We start from the raw sequence: 14,608 nt of genomic DNA on the forward strand, positions 1-14,608 counted from the left end.
CGAAAAAAAAAAAAAAAAAAAAATGGACGCTAAGAAAGTGGCGACAAACATCCTCTCTTTCAATCGTCTGCTCACATTAATTACTGGAGTTTGATGCAAGATGTAGTCATGTGCCAGGCAGGCAGACAACAGACTGGCAGACTCGGGGGAAGATCCATCCGACTCTGACTAGAACTTTAGTGGTGAATCTCGATATCAAAGCTGCGCCGAAACGCGCACAACGACCAGGAAAAATGCCTTCCAAAAACGCTCTCAGATGCGACCCGCCTGAAAACAAATCAGAAAACAACAGTTACAATAAGTTGCGCTTCTCGCTGGCACTTACCCTGTCCCTTTCAATCTGACTTGGAGATCGCGTGTCTCTCCGTGTGCCCTGCCCATCCTCAAGCTCTGCCCTGGATGTGCCATTCTCCGGCGTCTCCAGCAGCGGCAAGTCGACCGGCTCGGCAGCCATCTCAAAGACGGAGTTGACGTGCGGCGCGAACAGCTCTGCTCTCTTCTCGCCATCCTCTCCGGCCGCCATCTCCGCCCTCTTTTCACCGTCGCCCCCTGCCCCCATCTCAGCCTTGTTGTGCTGATTGTCTCCCTGCACCTCGTAGCGCGAATTGTCCGCCGCGTCCAACTCTCCGCCGCGCTTCTTCTCCGCCTCAGCTTCAGCTGCTGCTGCCGCCGCCGCCGCCGCCTCGGCCTCTTCCGCCTCCTTGGCTTTGGCCGCGGCTTGCGCTTCGCGCTCGAGGCGCTGCTGCTTGCGGCGGCGAAACAGGAACCAGCCCAAAATGGCGGCGACGATGAGGGCAAATGCGACGACTCCGACCGCGATGCCAGCTTTGGCGCCGCCGCTGAGGCCCGACGACGAGGAGCCACCGTCCTGCGTTGTCGTGCCGTTTGTCGTGCCGTTTGTGATGGAGACGACGTTGGCCTTGGCGCCGTTGTCTGGGAACAGGGCCGGGGCCACATTGAAGGTCGAATTGTCGTAGTTGGCAATGACGTGGGCGTTTTGGAGGAATGCGCGGCCCAGCGTGTACGATGTCGTGTTGGCAGCGCGGTTGAGCGGAAAGTAGCGAGTCGAATTGGGATAGAAGGGGGAGCTGGCGTTGAGGGCGAGGTTGACGTATGGAATGGTGATTTCAATCGTCGCATTGCTGCTCTGCGTCGCGGCGAGGGTAAATGTCAAGGTGGGGTTCTTTGCAAGGAGCGTCTCGTGCTGCGTGTCGTTGATGAGGTAGATTGAGTTTTCGCCGTCCCACTGCAGACCGTACGCGTCGGCGAAGGCGTCGCACACGGACTCGGGGAACCACATGGACGCCACGAGAGAGTCGATGAACCAGAAGTTGGCGGTGCTGAGAAGAGGCGTACTCGTGAGGTTCGTCTCTACCCTTTGGACAGCCACCAGGAGATCACGAGATATGTCATCTCCCATGCCTATCCAGATGTTGTTCGACTCAAAGCGCGTTGTGTCGTATCCTCCAATGGTTAGGCTGCCGTAAGTGCTTGGCTCATGGTTGTATGCGCCGGCAGTGTAGGCCCAGGATTTGCTGGGGATGATCGCCTGTTCATAGAGTTCGGTCAAGGTCGACTTTGCGTCGTCGTTGAACGTCTCGAAGAACTGGTCGTACGAGGAAAGACCAAAGGTTCCAATCCAAAAGTCGGTATCAGCGATTCCGCCAACGACCGACTTGTTCAGTGTGGCAAGTCCATTTTGAGGCCAGCTCAAGCGCAGCTTGTCGGTGCCAAACCTCGCTCTTGCGTTTACACCTACTCCCAGCATGGGTTCGACATAGAGCGTCGTGAGGTAATATGTGCCAGTGAGGTTCCATGTGGACGATTCATTAGCCATAAAAATCTTCCCTCCGCGCTCATCCTGACAGGCCGAGAAGGATAGGTTGGTGAGCGTGCTCGAGCAGCCATCCTGAACGATTGGCCATGTCCCCGACTGTCCGGTGGCGGGAAGGAGTCTCAGGCTTTGCGCGGGAGTGCCGACAGAAAATTGAAACGACGACCATGGGCCATCATTGCCATCCCTACAGCTTGTTAGAGGCGATTGACTCGAAATACACGGAAAGACTTGCCAGTATTGACTGGGCTCCAACGATATGGCCGAGGGCGCTGAATTCGACAGATGGGTAAGAGTCAGTAGTGAGACAAGCGTTAGAGCGACAGAGACACCCATGGTGACGCCAATTGGCCTCTTGTTGTCAGTATGATGGGACGCGAAAGGGCCCCCGGTGCTATTATGGAGTCAGGAGAATCGCCAAGGAGCAGGAAGATTCGCAGACAAGGCCCTCTGGACTAATGTATGGTCGCAGGGGCGATTTTTGTCCAGTGCTGACCAGCTGCATGGTGCTACAGGGGGCCAAAAGCTAGCCTATAGAGGTTGACGGTGGCGCTGCAAAGTGGGAAGATTGTGGATGGATTGGGGGTCCAAAGTCAGCGGCTGGCTGGTCTGTGCTGTGCTGTGCTGTGCTGTGCCCTTCTTTGCCCCGATCACCTTCTCCCTCCAGAGCGAAGCAGACGCTCGACTCGCGTGTCACAGCAGCACCTGGATCCAACGTCGGCGACTATTCCACTTCCACGACGTGGCCGCATACGGACCTAGAAGGGGGGTTGGAAAAAGCTGTGCCGCAAAAAACAGTCTCCAAAGTCGTGGACGAAGAGTTTGTGCACTGGCCCCGACGTTTCCCTTGGCTGATCCACACCACTTCCACGCTAAAGGATCCGCAAAGCCACGAGAAGTCCTTTGCGATGATTGCCTCGGTGATGGACCAACTCTGCTATCGTGCGTCGCTGCGGCCTACCGCTGTCTGCAAGAAACCTTGCAATCGCAGCTCAAAACAAGTCGCTACGCCGTCCCGGCTGTCAGATTGATCAACTTGAGCTTGATCATCATGCTTAAATGTGGATCTGGCCAATGGGACGTGCAGCTTTGAGACCCCAAAGGCAAGGGGCTTTTGGTATTAGAAACGAGCCCACGCTGCAGGATCCCGGGAACAGCTTCCGGGTCGAAGGAGTCGCTTGACATTGCGCTGGACCTCTTGCCTTGACAATCCCGCTAGAGAATGAAATGCGCCATGTTTCTTCAGAGCGACGGCAAGAGACCGTGTTGTGCATCTCACAGACGGGTGTGGACCTTGGGAACGCTGATAGTCAATCGCAGAAAACCAATCACAGTCAAAATCGCGGAGAAGGCGACGATACCGGTTGCTGGTGAGTCGTCTGGAGTCTAGATTTGTCAATTTCTCTCCCGGTAGCTTTCTATTCTCTTTAATTTCCATCTCTCACGACAACTCCTCCGTCGGAAGTTCATAAGATGCAAGCGTAGGGAGCAAGCACCTGATCTTTCCAATTGGGTCCACTCACTTCCAGACTCACGCCAATGATTCCGTCCTTTTGTTTCCCAGAGCCGAATCCGGGCTGCCAGCACGACTTTGATCCAGACTAGGACTCCACGCCCTTCGAGCTGTAATGGCGCCAGCTGGTTTTGGCTTCTCTATCCGCAGCATCCAGAAAGCCCAGTCCTCGAGTGGCTCCAAAACCAACCACAGGCGATTCCATCGCCAGCCCAGCGCCGGGACAGCCGCACCAACCAAGGCATCGAGCACAAAGTGATTTGCCGTCGCCAAGATTGTAATCAACATCGCCGTGGGCCACAGCGGTGCAAAAATGCGGAGCATGCGGTGTGGTGAGAACCGCAACAAGCAGATGCAGAGGAAGAGCGCGGTGCCAAAATGGAGGGAGGGCATGGCGGCGATAGTCAACTGGAAGCGGTTGTGGGTCCATGCGGAGCCGGAAGTGGAATCAAAGCCAGGGTCGGAGTGTTGAAGCCCGCCATGCAGCACATCGACGAAGCCGTATTCTGGCGGTAACAGGCGCGGAGGCGCGCAGCGGTAGGCGGTCAGAATGCCAAAGGCGATGAGATTGTTTGTCGCGATTGTGCGGCGGATTTTGCGGAAGACGTACGTTGGGAGGTAGGTATAGATGTATACTAGGAAAGCAACACCGACGATGATGTGAGAGTAGTATATCGTGGCGAAGAGGTTCATGAGGGAGGGGGCATATCCAAGGACGAGGCGCTGGAGTGAGAGCTCGACGGCAAAGCCAACCCGCTTCTCCAGAGAGAGGATTGAGAGCGCATGATGGCGCGCAGTGGAAAAGATGGCCGTGTTGTGGCGGATCAAGGTTGCCGAAAGCGCGCGCGCGAGCTGATATATCCTAGGCTATTCAGCACATCTCCAATGCCCCGGGCTAGAATCTCATGTACCAGTAGCTCAGGTTCCAGTACCAGATCTCCATGACGAAAGGAAACTTGGCCAAAAACTTTGACATTAGATTGTCGCGAAAGCGCGAGGAATCAGGGCGCCCTGACGAGGAGGTCGGGTTGATTTCATTACAACGGGCTAGCAAAGGGGCGTAGGCCTCGGGGTCATCCTGGCGTGCGTCGCGTCGTCTGTTGACGAGAGCGCCAATTGTGAAGACAAGAACAATGACTGAGAGAAGTTAGTATCAAACTATGGCGTCCATGTGAGTGTTGATGCTGTCGCACCTCCTGGCTCGACGACGTTCTTGAGGGCACTCATAACGATAGCGCCAGGAAAACCACGAAAGCTGGTGTACAGATCAATAGGTGAGCTGGGAAAGAGGGAAAGAAGAACAGAAAAGAAAGTCGTTGTCAGGCTGGGTGACATGTAGTAGTGTGCGTAAGACAACGAGGGCAGGCACAAGGCGCACGCAGACAGGAACGAGGGAATCTTTCCAGAAGGCACCCAATGAGCAGGCAGGCCATGATGCGATACCAGAAGACAAAGTATATGCAAAAGGAAAGACGTGCGTCAAGTGAATGGGTTCGGAAGCCGAGAATGCCGCTGCTGATGTCGCGTGCTCCCCATCATCATCCCACCACTCAAATCGTTGTGCAATCACTGTGTCTGTATTCGCGCAGGAACAAGGCAGAGGAATGCTCACGCCGAATGATTGGTCGATACGTAAAGACATCCGGCCTAAGATGCGATGCCACGAATCAATACATCTTTGGTCTGGAGGGAAGGAGTTGGAGATGGTTCCAGGCGCCCGGAAAGAAGCGGCTGTACCCGAGCGCTGGCGGAAGGTAAGTGTTCGCGACATCCGAAGAATTGAGTGGATAATTCGGCGTGGAGAATCGAAGAAGCAAACGCGCGGCTCGCCCGGAATCAGCCTTGTGGGGACCACCTCACCGCTTACGCCCGTGTCGGGACCGTGGCGCCGGCAGCCGTACGACTATTATACAGTGAATGCTGATGTTGCTCGTGTCATTTGTTCCTAGAGTTGTACGGCCAGAAAACCGATTCGGCCTAGGGGTATCATCTTGTGCTTACACACCTTCCTTTGCTGTCACCGCCCAGTCCCATGCATGCTCCCAAACCACCGACATGAGAAAATGCAAGCACCGATCAACGAATTGGAAAACCATCGACTTTATGCAGTCCAGTAGAGCCTCTCAATCGCTGCCCGGTTTCAAAGAGTCGACACCTCTGACAATGGCGTAGCTCGTCGCTGCAGCCAGTGCTCCCACGACCAAAGTCTGGACAGCACTGGAGAGACAAGTCTTTCTAGGGCAGCCTGTCGCGCTGGCCTTGACATAACCAAAGATTAGCAGCACCGCGACTGTGATTCCGATGGAGGTGAAGAGGGCGTCCTTGATCTTGGACAGGAAAAAATACGGCAGCATTGGTACGAGTCCACCTAAAAAGAGTAAGTGTCATGCTTCATACGATTGAGCTCAGGACTTACCAAGGAAGTAGGAAATTCCCATGACCAAGGCTGAGATCCAGGCACGACTGAGGGCTGGCTTTTCCAGCTTGAGTTCAAAATCCATCATGAACTGGAAATTAAGTCAGCAAAAATGCTCTCGAACTTCCTCCTCTTCCTTCGGAACGCGAAAGGCTTACCTTGACCCACATGTCGTGGTCATTCTTTAGCGCTTCGACGACAGGCTTGACGGTTTCCCTGGGCAGACTGTATTCTTCGAAAATCTCGTAAATCTCTTCCTCTTCGGCATTGGGCATGTGAACAACTTCATGACGTTCACGGGCCTCCTCGACTTCGTACGCCTTGCTCTCGGTCACCGCAGCCAGGTAAGCACCGAGGCCCATACTGATAGCACCAGAGAAGAGCTCCGCAAGACCACCCAAAATGACCAGGCGCGTTGACCCAATGCTGCCAAGTGTTAGCCATGTCAAATTTAGTTTTCGCCAAGAGGGCGCTCTTTGGCAAACGAGGCTGAGTCAAGACAGGCTGGGCAGAGGACCAGCGCTGCGCTTGTTTGTCTTCCAACTGTTGCGCAAAATGGCGAGGAGTACTTACGACGACAGGCCTGCTGTCAGCGCAAATGGCACAGTCAGTCCATCAGCAAAGCCGATGATGGTGTCGCGAATGATTTCATTGTTGCCCGAATGCTTCTCAGGATGCTGAGGTGCTTCGGAGGGGGGAAGTTGATTCGGATACTTGGGCAATAGTGGTTGTGAAGACATAGCGGAAAGCGATCAATTGCTTTTATGAAGAAATGGAAAGTAGTCACTGTTGTGGAGAAACCGGGCAGGTCGACCGGGAGTGGCGAGATAGACAGCGTTTGTCAGTTCGCTCAGACTCAGAAGGCGAGCCGCGATTGGCAGGGTCCTGGTCGGTGGTTGGGCAAACGGGATTAATGCAGGACAACGGCCAACAAAACAACGTCGCGGAAAGAAATTTGTGAATAAGGGCGAGCAGAGAGATGGATAAGGCAAATATCAAAAATGTAAATTGGAGAAAGCCGCAGCAGGCAAAGAAAGAGTCGACGAACAACAACGCGGAGGGACGATGGAATGTGGCCAATCAGAGCGAGGCAGAAATAAGCAACACAAGTGCTCAAGCGGATGGCACTACATGTGGTTTCGCCTGCAACACAACGACCACCTAACACCATCGAGTAATCCGCTCGAGCGAGCCGTGTCAAGATGCCCAGCGACTGCCAGTCATCCGGTGTTTACTTCATCAAGGGCTCAATCGTGTTGCCAATTCCTTGTTCTCTCCACCAGAGGACGTGCGCCGGGCCGAGCCTCAAAGCCTACCACGTCCATGTAACTCTGCATGGCTGCATCAGCACCACAACGCAGCGTAGGCCACAAGCTGAGTGGCATCTTGGCAAATGTTGCAGGCATTTTCTACCGCCAATACTCTTCGCTTACCACTTTTTCCAAGAGACAAGTTAAAATGTGTTGAACTGTTTCACGCATCCTAAGGTGCTTCACATAGCAGTCGGAGAGCCCTACAAAATGAGTATGCAGACGGAACCGCCGGACGGTACTTAGGGGACCAAAAAAGCTTCATCGCGAAGCACCATCAAGGCAAGTCTCTGTGTCATGGTCTCAAGGAACCAACCAACCAGAAGCCGGTCTGAATAAAGGTGGCAAGGAGTTACGAACCCAACATCCAGCTAGGACAGGGCGACCGGACTCGATACTTTTTTCCTATCCTGTCCCCTTGCTATGATAAGATTTCTCAACTGAACATATTTGACAAGCTACCCCGCTCTACCCTGCTTCTCAACCAGCTCACGCCTTCAGCGCTGCTAGACCCATGTGCAATTTCTGGTGACGGTTTCTCGTTCGTCCAGGAGAACCTCACAAGAAGCATTGGAAGACAAAGCCAGAGCCCTTCCGGGCGTGGCAGGCAAAGCGTACCCGCAGACTAGCTGATGTCTCCTACGTACCTTCCCTTCCGTCTTGACCGGAAACCTAGCCACGTACAGAAGGTTCCCAACCACCTCTTTTACACCACACCTCCCTACGACATCACATTGATCAATCGCGAAACACGCTTCACGCCCTTCAATTATCGGCCTACAAGCTTCTTCAACGGGGTGTCACCTCACCAAGCTAGATTCTACCATCGCGCAGTCACCACACATCATGGAGAGACGTTCAAACGGGCCGCAGATCCACTCGTTCAATTTCACAGCAAGCAATCTACATATCACATTTGCACAGCCAACGCAGGGCGCACAAAAATCTGCAAATTTGCAGCATATAGAGCAGTGCCCAATTCCTTCAATTGAGCCGGAAATCAAACAGGAACCCGAGGAAAGTACTCCGACAGATGGATTCACAAATCGAGATCTTTTCCATCAGCTTCCTATACGCTCGCGCTCTGGCGAAGTCACAGCTCTTCTGACATCCTCGGCACCAGATGGTGATAAGGTGGAGCCTGTCAGCATTTTCACAACCTCCTTACCATGGCAGGATGAGGAAGAGGAAGAGGAAGAGGACAAGAACGAGGACGAGTGCGGGGATGAATACGAGGAAGAGGACAGGAACGAGGACGAGGACAGGAATAAGGACGAGGACGAAACTTCATTCGAGTTACAAATGGCGAGTATCGCCGCCGAGGACGAGAGGGGACCTGCGAATTTGACCTGCAATTTCGAAGACGACTCGATTGTTTTTGTGGAATCACCTGCGCACAACGACCATGACCCGTCTCCCTCTCCGAACTCACCTCTTGTCAGCTCACTATTTCGCATATATGAAACATCACCGGAACCCATCATATACGCCAGAGAAGGATCAGAGGATGAAGTGGAATTGCGAAGCCTTGGAGGTTACATCGATGTCAAGAAGAAACGATCACGACCTCATCAAAGCCATGAACATCCTGAGGCCGAGAACGACTACAAAGAATCAAGGACAGCGAATTCAAAAAGAATGAAAACAGTTTCTCCAAATACCGATCGCCTGCTTACTGGCAGACATCTGCCACACTCTTGGAGCATGCTGGAACGCGAGGCAGTCATTCTCCTTAGGACCTTCACAGAAAGCTCATGGGACGAAATCACAGAGATTTTGAGGGTCGAATTCTCCACATTGAGTTTCAGAAAGGAGATCGTGAGTGCCCAGTGGGCCGAGTGGTCTTTTGCATTCCGGGAAGAATCACAATATGATGCATACAAACGATGGCAAGAGCTACGTGCAAGTTTCGAAGCGGCTGCTCAGCAATGTGGCTTCGAGTTGAGGTCGCTCGAGAGAGATCGAAGGCGAAGACCCGCGACTAAGAGAGAAGAGCACAAGCACACAGGACACAGACGTACAATTCGAAATTGGCTTCTTAGAGGAAAAGGCCCGAAGCCACCCACTCCGAATGCCCGTGACATGAGCCCGCTCCTGTCCTCTCCTTTGCGAGCAAGGTCGACTCTTTGGTCCACGCTCCTGCGAGGCGCGGAATACCTGCCAGAGTCTCACTCAACTCAGGACGCAAGAGATGATGATGGACTTGAAGCCAGCGATGCCTTGTTGGTCACTCCTGCAACTCACAGGACAAATTACGCAATAGGAGATGAAAGTGAGGCCAGCTCGCCTCACAGCAACAACTCCCCGCCCAGTCCCGAGACGAAGGTCAGGAGCCCCTACTTTTTCGAAAGCAAGCGATCACGTCCTCGCCTCTTATTTCGCGTGTATCACAGCGGAATGCCTGGGGAAAATTCTCCCAACGGCTTTCGCTCTGGAAGGCGCAGACAAATCCCACGAGCTGGAACCATGGATTTGCCTTCTTCAAAGAGAGAATTGTTGGACCAAGCCATGATCCACCTCATGGGCTTTGATTATTCCTGTTTCGTCGCCACAACGACATCGCTGATCTGGAGTATCTACCAAGGCCTGGAGCGGAACCGAGACAGAGAAAAGGACTACAGGATAGGACAACAACACATCGCTCTCATCGACGCCGACAGAATCCCCGACTCAACAGTCTACCATGCGGGCTCACTGATTGGCGCCATCAAGACAGACCAAGAGGAACCAAGCCGGAAATCCAGCTGGATCGGATTCAAAGGCCGAAACTACAAGGGCCACTGCGAGTGGATGATCTGGGGCGAGATTCCGCCATGTGCCATCCTCTTCGACGTGCCGCTTGAGAAATTGATGACTGCTACGTCGGCCACCACCCACGGTACCGTCGCTATTGCCGAGTTCTTGTCTCTTCAACACCTCAGCTCGTGCGCCCACCAGGTCGAAGCCCCCTTGCCACGTGCCCGTAAAGCTTTCAATTCGACCACCGATCGTGTCGGCCATGATCTAAGCTCGAAAAGAGACGGCATCATGCTAGGCCAGGTGACCACGTTATTCGGCTTCTCCATCTCTTCAGACCCAGAGCTGCTCACCGCGTTCGTGCATTCCGTGTGCCAGGGATGGGCAATGATGACCGCCGGAGTGAAAGCCATCACCGAAGTGGCTTCTGGTTTTCTAGAGGAGCTAGAGCAGACCTCGGGCGGTGGCGGTGGTGGTGTTGAAGCAGTCGACGACGAGGTCGCCAGGGACATTGTCAAGGCCGTGCAAGAAGGACTAGAGAAGGCAAACCGAGAGGTGTCGAAGGAGAGAAAGCCCCAAACGTCGCCTTGGAAGAGGAGGAGGCATTGAGGCGCAGGGTTTGGGATGCGGGCAGCGCAGTCGTTGCTTTTGGTTTTTTTTTTTTTTTTTTTTTTTTTTTTTGGGTGGGTGGGGGGGGGGGGGGGGGGGGGCGCTCTGGAAGTCGTTCTCTGTCAAGTCACCCGATTTGCGAGAATGTTTTTCGATTGATCGTAATTTTGATAGACCGTCCTGAATCCAGAAGTAATCTTGAATGGCTCAAACAAGACCAAAGATGCATAGAATGTAGCCACTCACCTTGTTAGCTACCATGAAACCAGCAAGCGCTTACTGCTCCCACCATAATGCCGCAATTTTTTTAGGGGACTTTGAGCGCATCAAGCTGGGAATCTGCAAGAATAACACTGCAGAGATGGGACAGATGTGATTCAACTGCTTGCCTGTCAAGACAGATTGCCATTGATTTTTCCCTGCTTTCAGGACAGAGCTCGTCTACTCCCTACTACTAGAACCCCATGATTAGCCCAAAATGCCGCAAGTCATGCATGACGCTCCTCTTTTCAACAGTCCAGAGTCGCTCAATGACCAACAGCTCGGGAAGAATTGTCATTTGTCTAAAGGACCAATGACCTGTCTGTGTGCACCTCAGTGCATCCATTCTCTGGTGACCCAGCCCACCCTCTGTCCCGCCCTTCCACCGGTATTTTTACAAGACAGTCAAGTGCTGTCGATTGCCGCTCTGCCCCAAGCCTAGGGCGACTCAAAACCTTGACGCGGGCTGCCAAAACTCGAGCAAGAAATTGATATCCTCATATTCAATTCACGAACTTGCACCATCGCCTCAATCATATCGGTCATCGTCTCCGCCTGCGGCAGGCGTCTCAGGGTAGGCGGCAGCGGGCGTTTCTGGAAACTGTGCGGGTGTCGGCGCCGCTGCAGGTGTGGCACCGTAACCATAACCGCCGTAATTGCTACTGTATCCACGAGGAGTAGGCTGATCAGCCGCAGGGGTCGGGGCGCTGAATCCAGGAGTAGGAGCATCAAAAGCGCCAGGAGTCGGATGCTGCCAAGAGCCAGGAGTTGGTTGTGCGTTGCTTTGGCCAGAACTTGCATTGGCATTCCACGCAGGAGTCCTGGAGCCAGAGTCAAAGGCCGTCGAACCAGCTCCGCCATAAGGAGTACGTGATGAAGCATCCCAAGCAGAGCCGCGCTGAATCGAATGTTAGAGGCATCTTTGTCATGATACAAGCAAACTTACGTTGTCACCCCACGTCGAGCCACCATAAGCAGTCGAGCCTCCGTAAGCCGTACGACCTCCGTCGCCATAGGCTGTTCGGCTGCCGTCTCCGTAGGCAGTCCTATTTCCATCATTACGGCCAGCCCAAGCAGGAGTGCGTGAGCTTTGCCAGGCAGCGGGAGTCCGACCACCGGCTCCGCCATACGACGTTCCAGACCCGTTGGATTGTGACCATGCGGGAGTGCGGCCCCATGCTGGGGTTCTACCACCAGACTGTGCACCTATAGGAGTACGGCTGCCGCCCTGCCAGTTGGGAACGCGGGATCCAGGAGTGGAACCACCATATCCACCCGGAGCTGGAGCACCCCTCCCACGTCCACCACCAATCGGGATTGAGGCGCCGGTGATTGGGTCCTTGACCGACAAAGTGTCCTTGCCAACGGTGATGGTCTTGTTTTTGGTATGAAGCTCAACACGAGCCTCGAGGTCGGTAGTGTCCTTGACAATACCCAGGAGACCTTTGTATGGTCCTTTGCGGACGATGACCGTCTTACCGATCAACCTATCCCGACCAATGGTTTTGGGTGGTGGCATTGGGCCCTGAGCTGGGCCATTTTGACCCATTTGTCTTTGAAGAGCAGGGTTCATCTTCATGAGGTCAGGGGCTGCACTGTTGACTCTGCCACCTTTGGCAGCGACAGTCGTTACATTGCCAGCCCTGACGACAAATACACCCGCATTTTCTGCTCGGGAGTTGTTCAAAACAAAGAGATAGTTGCGATGGATATGGAGGACACGGCCCTGACGGTTCTCACCCGCGTACTCCTTGACTGTGTCATCGACGCGGATCTCAGAGCCATCCCGGTCAGTGCCAACGGCATTTCTGCGTCTGTCGATCTTGTTGGAGATGTTTGAGGGCAAAATAGTGCGAACCTGGCCGTTTTGGTCCAAGACACGCAAGGATTCACGGTCGACCTTGATAATGCACGCAACGGTGGCAACATCGAGCTGTACCAGATCGAAGAGGTCGTACTTTGTGATGCCAGAAATTCCGCCGGTGTCGCTTGCGACCCGGAGGTCTTTACTAAAGACCGTAATTTCCTTGTTGTTGGAGTCGGTCACGAGCGAGACGCGATCATCCTTGACCTTGATGACCATACCGACCTCGTCCTGGTATTTACTGGCACCGACAACCTTGACGTGGTCACCTTCCTTGAACCTCTTTCTAAGGGTCTTCACAGGGGCTTCCACCGTCTGGCCTCGAAGGTCTCCTTCAGTGACTTTTAGTGTGACAATGTCGTTGTGAACCGTCACAGCCTTGCCAACAACGCCCTTTTGCTCGCCCTGGAAAATTTCAACCATGTCTCCGGGCATGTAATTGGATTGGCCTGCTGACTGCTTGATCGTGGCGGCGAGAGCGTTGAGATCCAAGTTTTCGGCGCCATCCTCGACCACGGCAAACTTGGTCACCTCATCAAGGCGGGGATGGACGGCATCCGTTTGGAGCTGAGAGAGCTTGACCGTCTTTTCCAGAAATCCATCGACATAGCGGTCCTTCTTGTAGATCCAGATACGATGTCCATGCAGAGAAGTTTCTTGCTGAAGAAATTTCATGTGCTTCTTGCGGGCTTCAACATCACTGAAATGTCTCTGGGCGGGCCGTTGGAGGAATCCAGGGCGCTTGCGCTTGGCATCGGGGGGCGCATTGGGATCATCGTGAAGGCCGTAGTCCAGACGAGGAACAATACGAACGGTGACCTCGTTGCCGTTTGGTTCCACCTCGATGATCTGTGCCAAATCTCCTGCATACAACTGGGGACCCTTCATGCGGACGTACATGCCTTCGGTGAGCTCTTCGGACTTCTTGACGCGGAGCAAGTCTGGCATTTCTTTGAGTGGGACCAGTATCATTCCCTTGTCTTTGCGAGGATAGCAAAACGAGATGTTATCGCACGCTAGCATGACTGCAGCCTGCTTGCGCGCTTCCACGTAAATGTATCCAGGCATGATGGCGCCACGCTCAAAAACGGACGTGGCCTCGATTGGCTCGCGAGTGCGCACTCGATCCTCAATCTTTTTCGTGATGTCGAAGACAATCTCCTTTTCTTTGCCGGGCTTGCACTTGACTCCCCAGATAGAGGGATCTTCTACGCTGGGCAGAAGTAGTCTTTGGGGCAAGACAGCCGAGTTGACTGCAGAGGCACGGTTACGACCGTAGCGCTCCTTAAGAGCAGCGGCTTGCTTCTCCGCATCCATACTCGCCTCCAACTCGCGTTGTCTGTCAAGTTCCCTGTGTCGACGATCATCGTTTTCGGCACCGGCTGGCATGTCGAGAAGGTCGTCAGGGTGAGTCTCGTCGGGCAGTTCGTCGTCTTCGTCGAGCTCCTCCTCATCTTCCTCGTCGACCTCGGCTTCGACATCGATGAACTGAAGGCGGGCATCGCGCTTGCGCCGTTTGCGCTGGTGACCCTGTAAACCCGTGAGAAAAACCTCTGTGGCAAGGTGCATCACCATGCAAGCGCGGATGCCGAGATACTTACGACAACTTCCTCTTCTTCATCTTCCTCTTCCTCCTCGTCCCCCTCTTCGTCGTCTTCATCGCCGCCATCCTCATGTTGCTCCTCGCCCTCCCCTTCCTCCTCATCTCCAGCGGCCTCTTCGTTGTTGTCTTCGTCGTCGCTCTGATGTGTGCTCCGTTTCTCTGTCCGATTGGGCCTCATATCGTCGTCGTCTTCATCTTCTTGTCTGGTGTCCTCCTCATTGTCAGAGACAACGGCTGGCTCAAAGTTGAAAGGCTCGTCATCCGACTCGGAACCGGCGAGGTCGTCGCGGTTGTCCGCCATGGTGAGGCGTCAAACTAGCTCAATCGGAGAGTGCAAAGCGGAAGGTTGGGCGCTAGGTTGTCGGAGGAGGCAGTTGGAGTAGGAAGATGATTCGGCGCGGTGTCGGTGGTGTAAGAATTGAGGGTTCCTTTGTAGAGGCGCAAGGTGAAGTTGTGAGATCG

General features: G+C 53.9%; 6 protein-coding genes across 6 annotated transcripts; 2 read left to right on the plus strand and 4 right to left on the minus strand.

Annotated features, from left to right (window-relative positions):
* Positions 1 to 2: 2 nt before the first annotated feature.
* On the minus strand, positions 3 to 2,407 carry IWZ02DRAFT_449179 (aspartic peptidase domain-containing protein). Its single transcript, XM_066767379.1, has 3 exons — positions 2,070 to 2,407; positions 326 to 2,021; positions 3 to 267 (listed from the first exon to the last, which is right to left on the minus strand). Exons 1-3 carry the CDS (start codon positions 2,168 to 2,170, stop codon positions 253 to 255), a joined length of 1,812 nt encoding a protein of 603 aa, XP_066623984.1. The 5' UTR covers positions 2,171 to 2,407; the 3' UTR covers positions 3 to 252.
* Positions 2,292 to 3,146, plus strand: IWZ02DRAFT_236967 (uncharacterized protein). The gene has a single exon (XM_066763019.1). It carries the CDS (start codon positions 2,409 to 2,411, stop codon positions 2,925 to 2,927), a length of 519 nt encoding a protein of 172 aa, XP_066623985.1. The 5' UTR covers positions 2,292 to 2,408; the 3' UTR covers positions 2,928 to 3,146.
* Positions 3,147 to 3,365: 219 nt separating this feature from the next.
* On the minus strand, positions 3,366 to 4,574 carry IWZ02DRAFT_375273 (PAP2 superfamily-domain-containing protein; the record flags this gene model as incomplete). Its single annotated transcript, XM_066764812.1, has 3 exons — positions 3,366 to 4,209; positions 4,259 to 4,484; positions 4,541 to 4,574. 3 exons carry the CDS (start codon positions 4,572 to 4,574, stop codon positions 3,366 to 3,368), a joined length of 1,104 nt encoding a protein of 367 aa, XP_066623986.1.
* An 896-nt stretch (positions 4,575 to 5,470) lies between these two features.
* On the minus strand, positions 5,471 to 6,870 carry IWZ02DRAFT_498646 (Ccc1 family; the record flags this gene model as incomplete). Its single annotated transcript, XM_066770217.1, has 4 exons — positions 6,337 to 6,870; positions 5,922 to 6,189; positions 5,764 to 5,854; positions 5,471 to 5,715 (listed from the first exon to the last, which is right to left on the minus strand). Exons 1-4 carry the CDS (start codon positions 6,501 to 6,503, stop codon positions 5,471 to 5,473), a joined length of 771 nt encoding a protein of 256 aa, XP_066623987.1. The 5' UTR covers positions 6,504 to 6,870.
* Positions 6,871 to 7,856: 986 nt separating this feature from the next.
* On the plus strand, positions 7,857 to 10,450 carry IWZ02DRAFT_449192 (uncharacterized protein). The gene has a single exon (XM_066767380.1). The coding sequence runs from the start codon at positions 7,920 to 7,922 to the stop codon at positions 10,416 to 10,418; it is 2,499 nt and encodes an 832-aa protein (XP_066623988.1). The 5' UTR covers positions 7,857 to 7,919; the 3' UTR covers positions 10,419 to 10,450.
* Positions 10,451 to 10,725: 275 nt separating this feature from the next.
* On the minus strand, positions 10,726 to 14,586 carry IWZ02DRAFT_400505 (transcription elongation factor spt5). The gene is made up of 3 exons (XM_066765623.1): positions 14,145 to 14,586; positions 11,626 to 14,073; positions 10,726 to 11,577 (listed from the first exon to the last, which is right to left on the minus strand). Exons 1-3 carry the CDS (start codon positions 14,445 to 14,447, stop codon positions 11,209 to 11,211), a joined length of 3,120 nt encoding a protein of 1,039 aa, XP_066623989.1. The 5' UTR covers positions 14,448 to 14,586; the 3' UTR covers positions 10,726 to 11,208.
* Between the last annotated feature and the right edge of the window lie 22 nt (positions 14,587 to 14,608).

The sequence above is a fragment of the Phyllosticta citriasiana genome (assembly GCF_038021145.1).
Source record: "Phyllosticta citriasiana strain CBS 120426 chromosome Unknown IWZ02scaffold_5, whole genome shotgun sequence".
Lineage (NCBI taxonomy): Eukaryota > Fungi > Ascomycota > Dothideomycetes > Botryosphaeriales > Phyllostictaceae > Phyllosticta > Phyllosticta citriasiana.

Bases quoted from the DNA above. Each gene is read 5' to 3' on its own strand.
- IWZ02DRAFT_449192 (XM_066767380.1), top strand. From the start codon at position 7,920: ATGGAGAGACGTTCAAACGGGCCGCAGATCCACTCGTTCAATTTCACA.
- IWZ02DRAFT_400505 (XM_066765623.1), bottom strand. From the start codon at position 14,447: ATGGCGGACAACCGCGACGACCTCGCCGGTTCCGAGTCGGATGACGAG. The intron at 14,074-14,144 runs GTAAGTATCTCG...ACGGGTTTACAG, and splicing joins ATGAAGAAGAGGAAGTTGTC to GGTCACCAGCGCAAACGGCG. The intron at 11,578-11,625 runs GTAAGTTTGCTT...CATTCGATTCAG, and splicing joins GCTCGACGTGGGGTGACAAC to CGCGGCTCTGCTTGGGATGC.
- IWZ02DRAFT_236967 (XM_066763019.1), top strand. From the start codon at position 2,409: ATGGATTGGGGGTCCAAAGTCAGCGGCTGGCTGGTCTGTGCTGTGCTG.
- IWZ02DRAFT_449179 (XM_066767379.1), bottom strand. From the start codon at position 2,170: ATGGGTGTCTCTGTCGCTCTAACGCTTGTCTCACTACTGACTCTTACC. The intron at 2,022-2,069 runs GCAAGTCTTTCC...AACAAGCTGTAG, and splicing joins TTGGAGCCCAGTCAATACTG to GGATGGCAATGATGGCCCAT.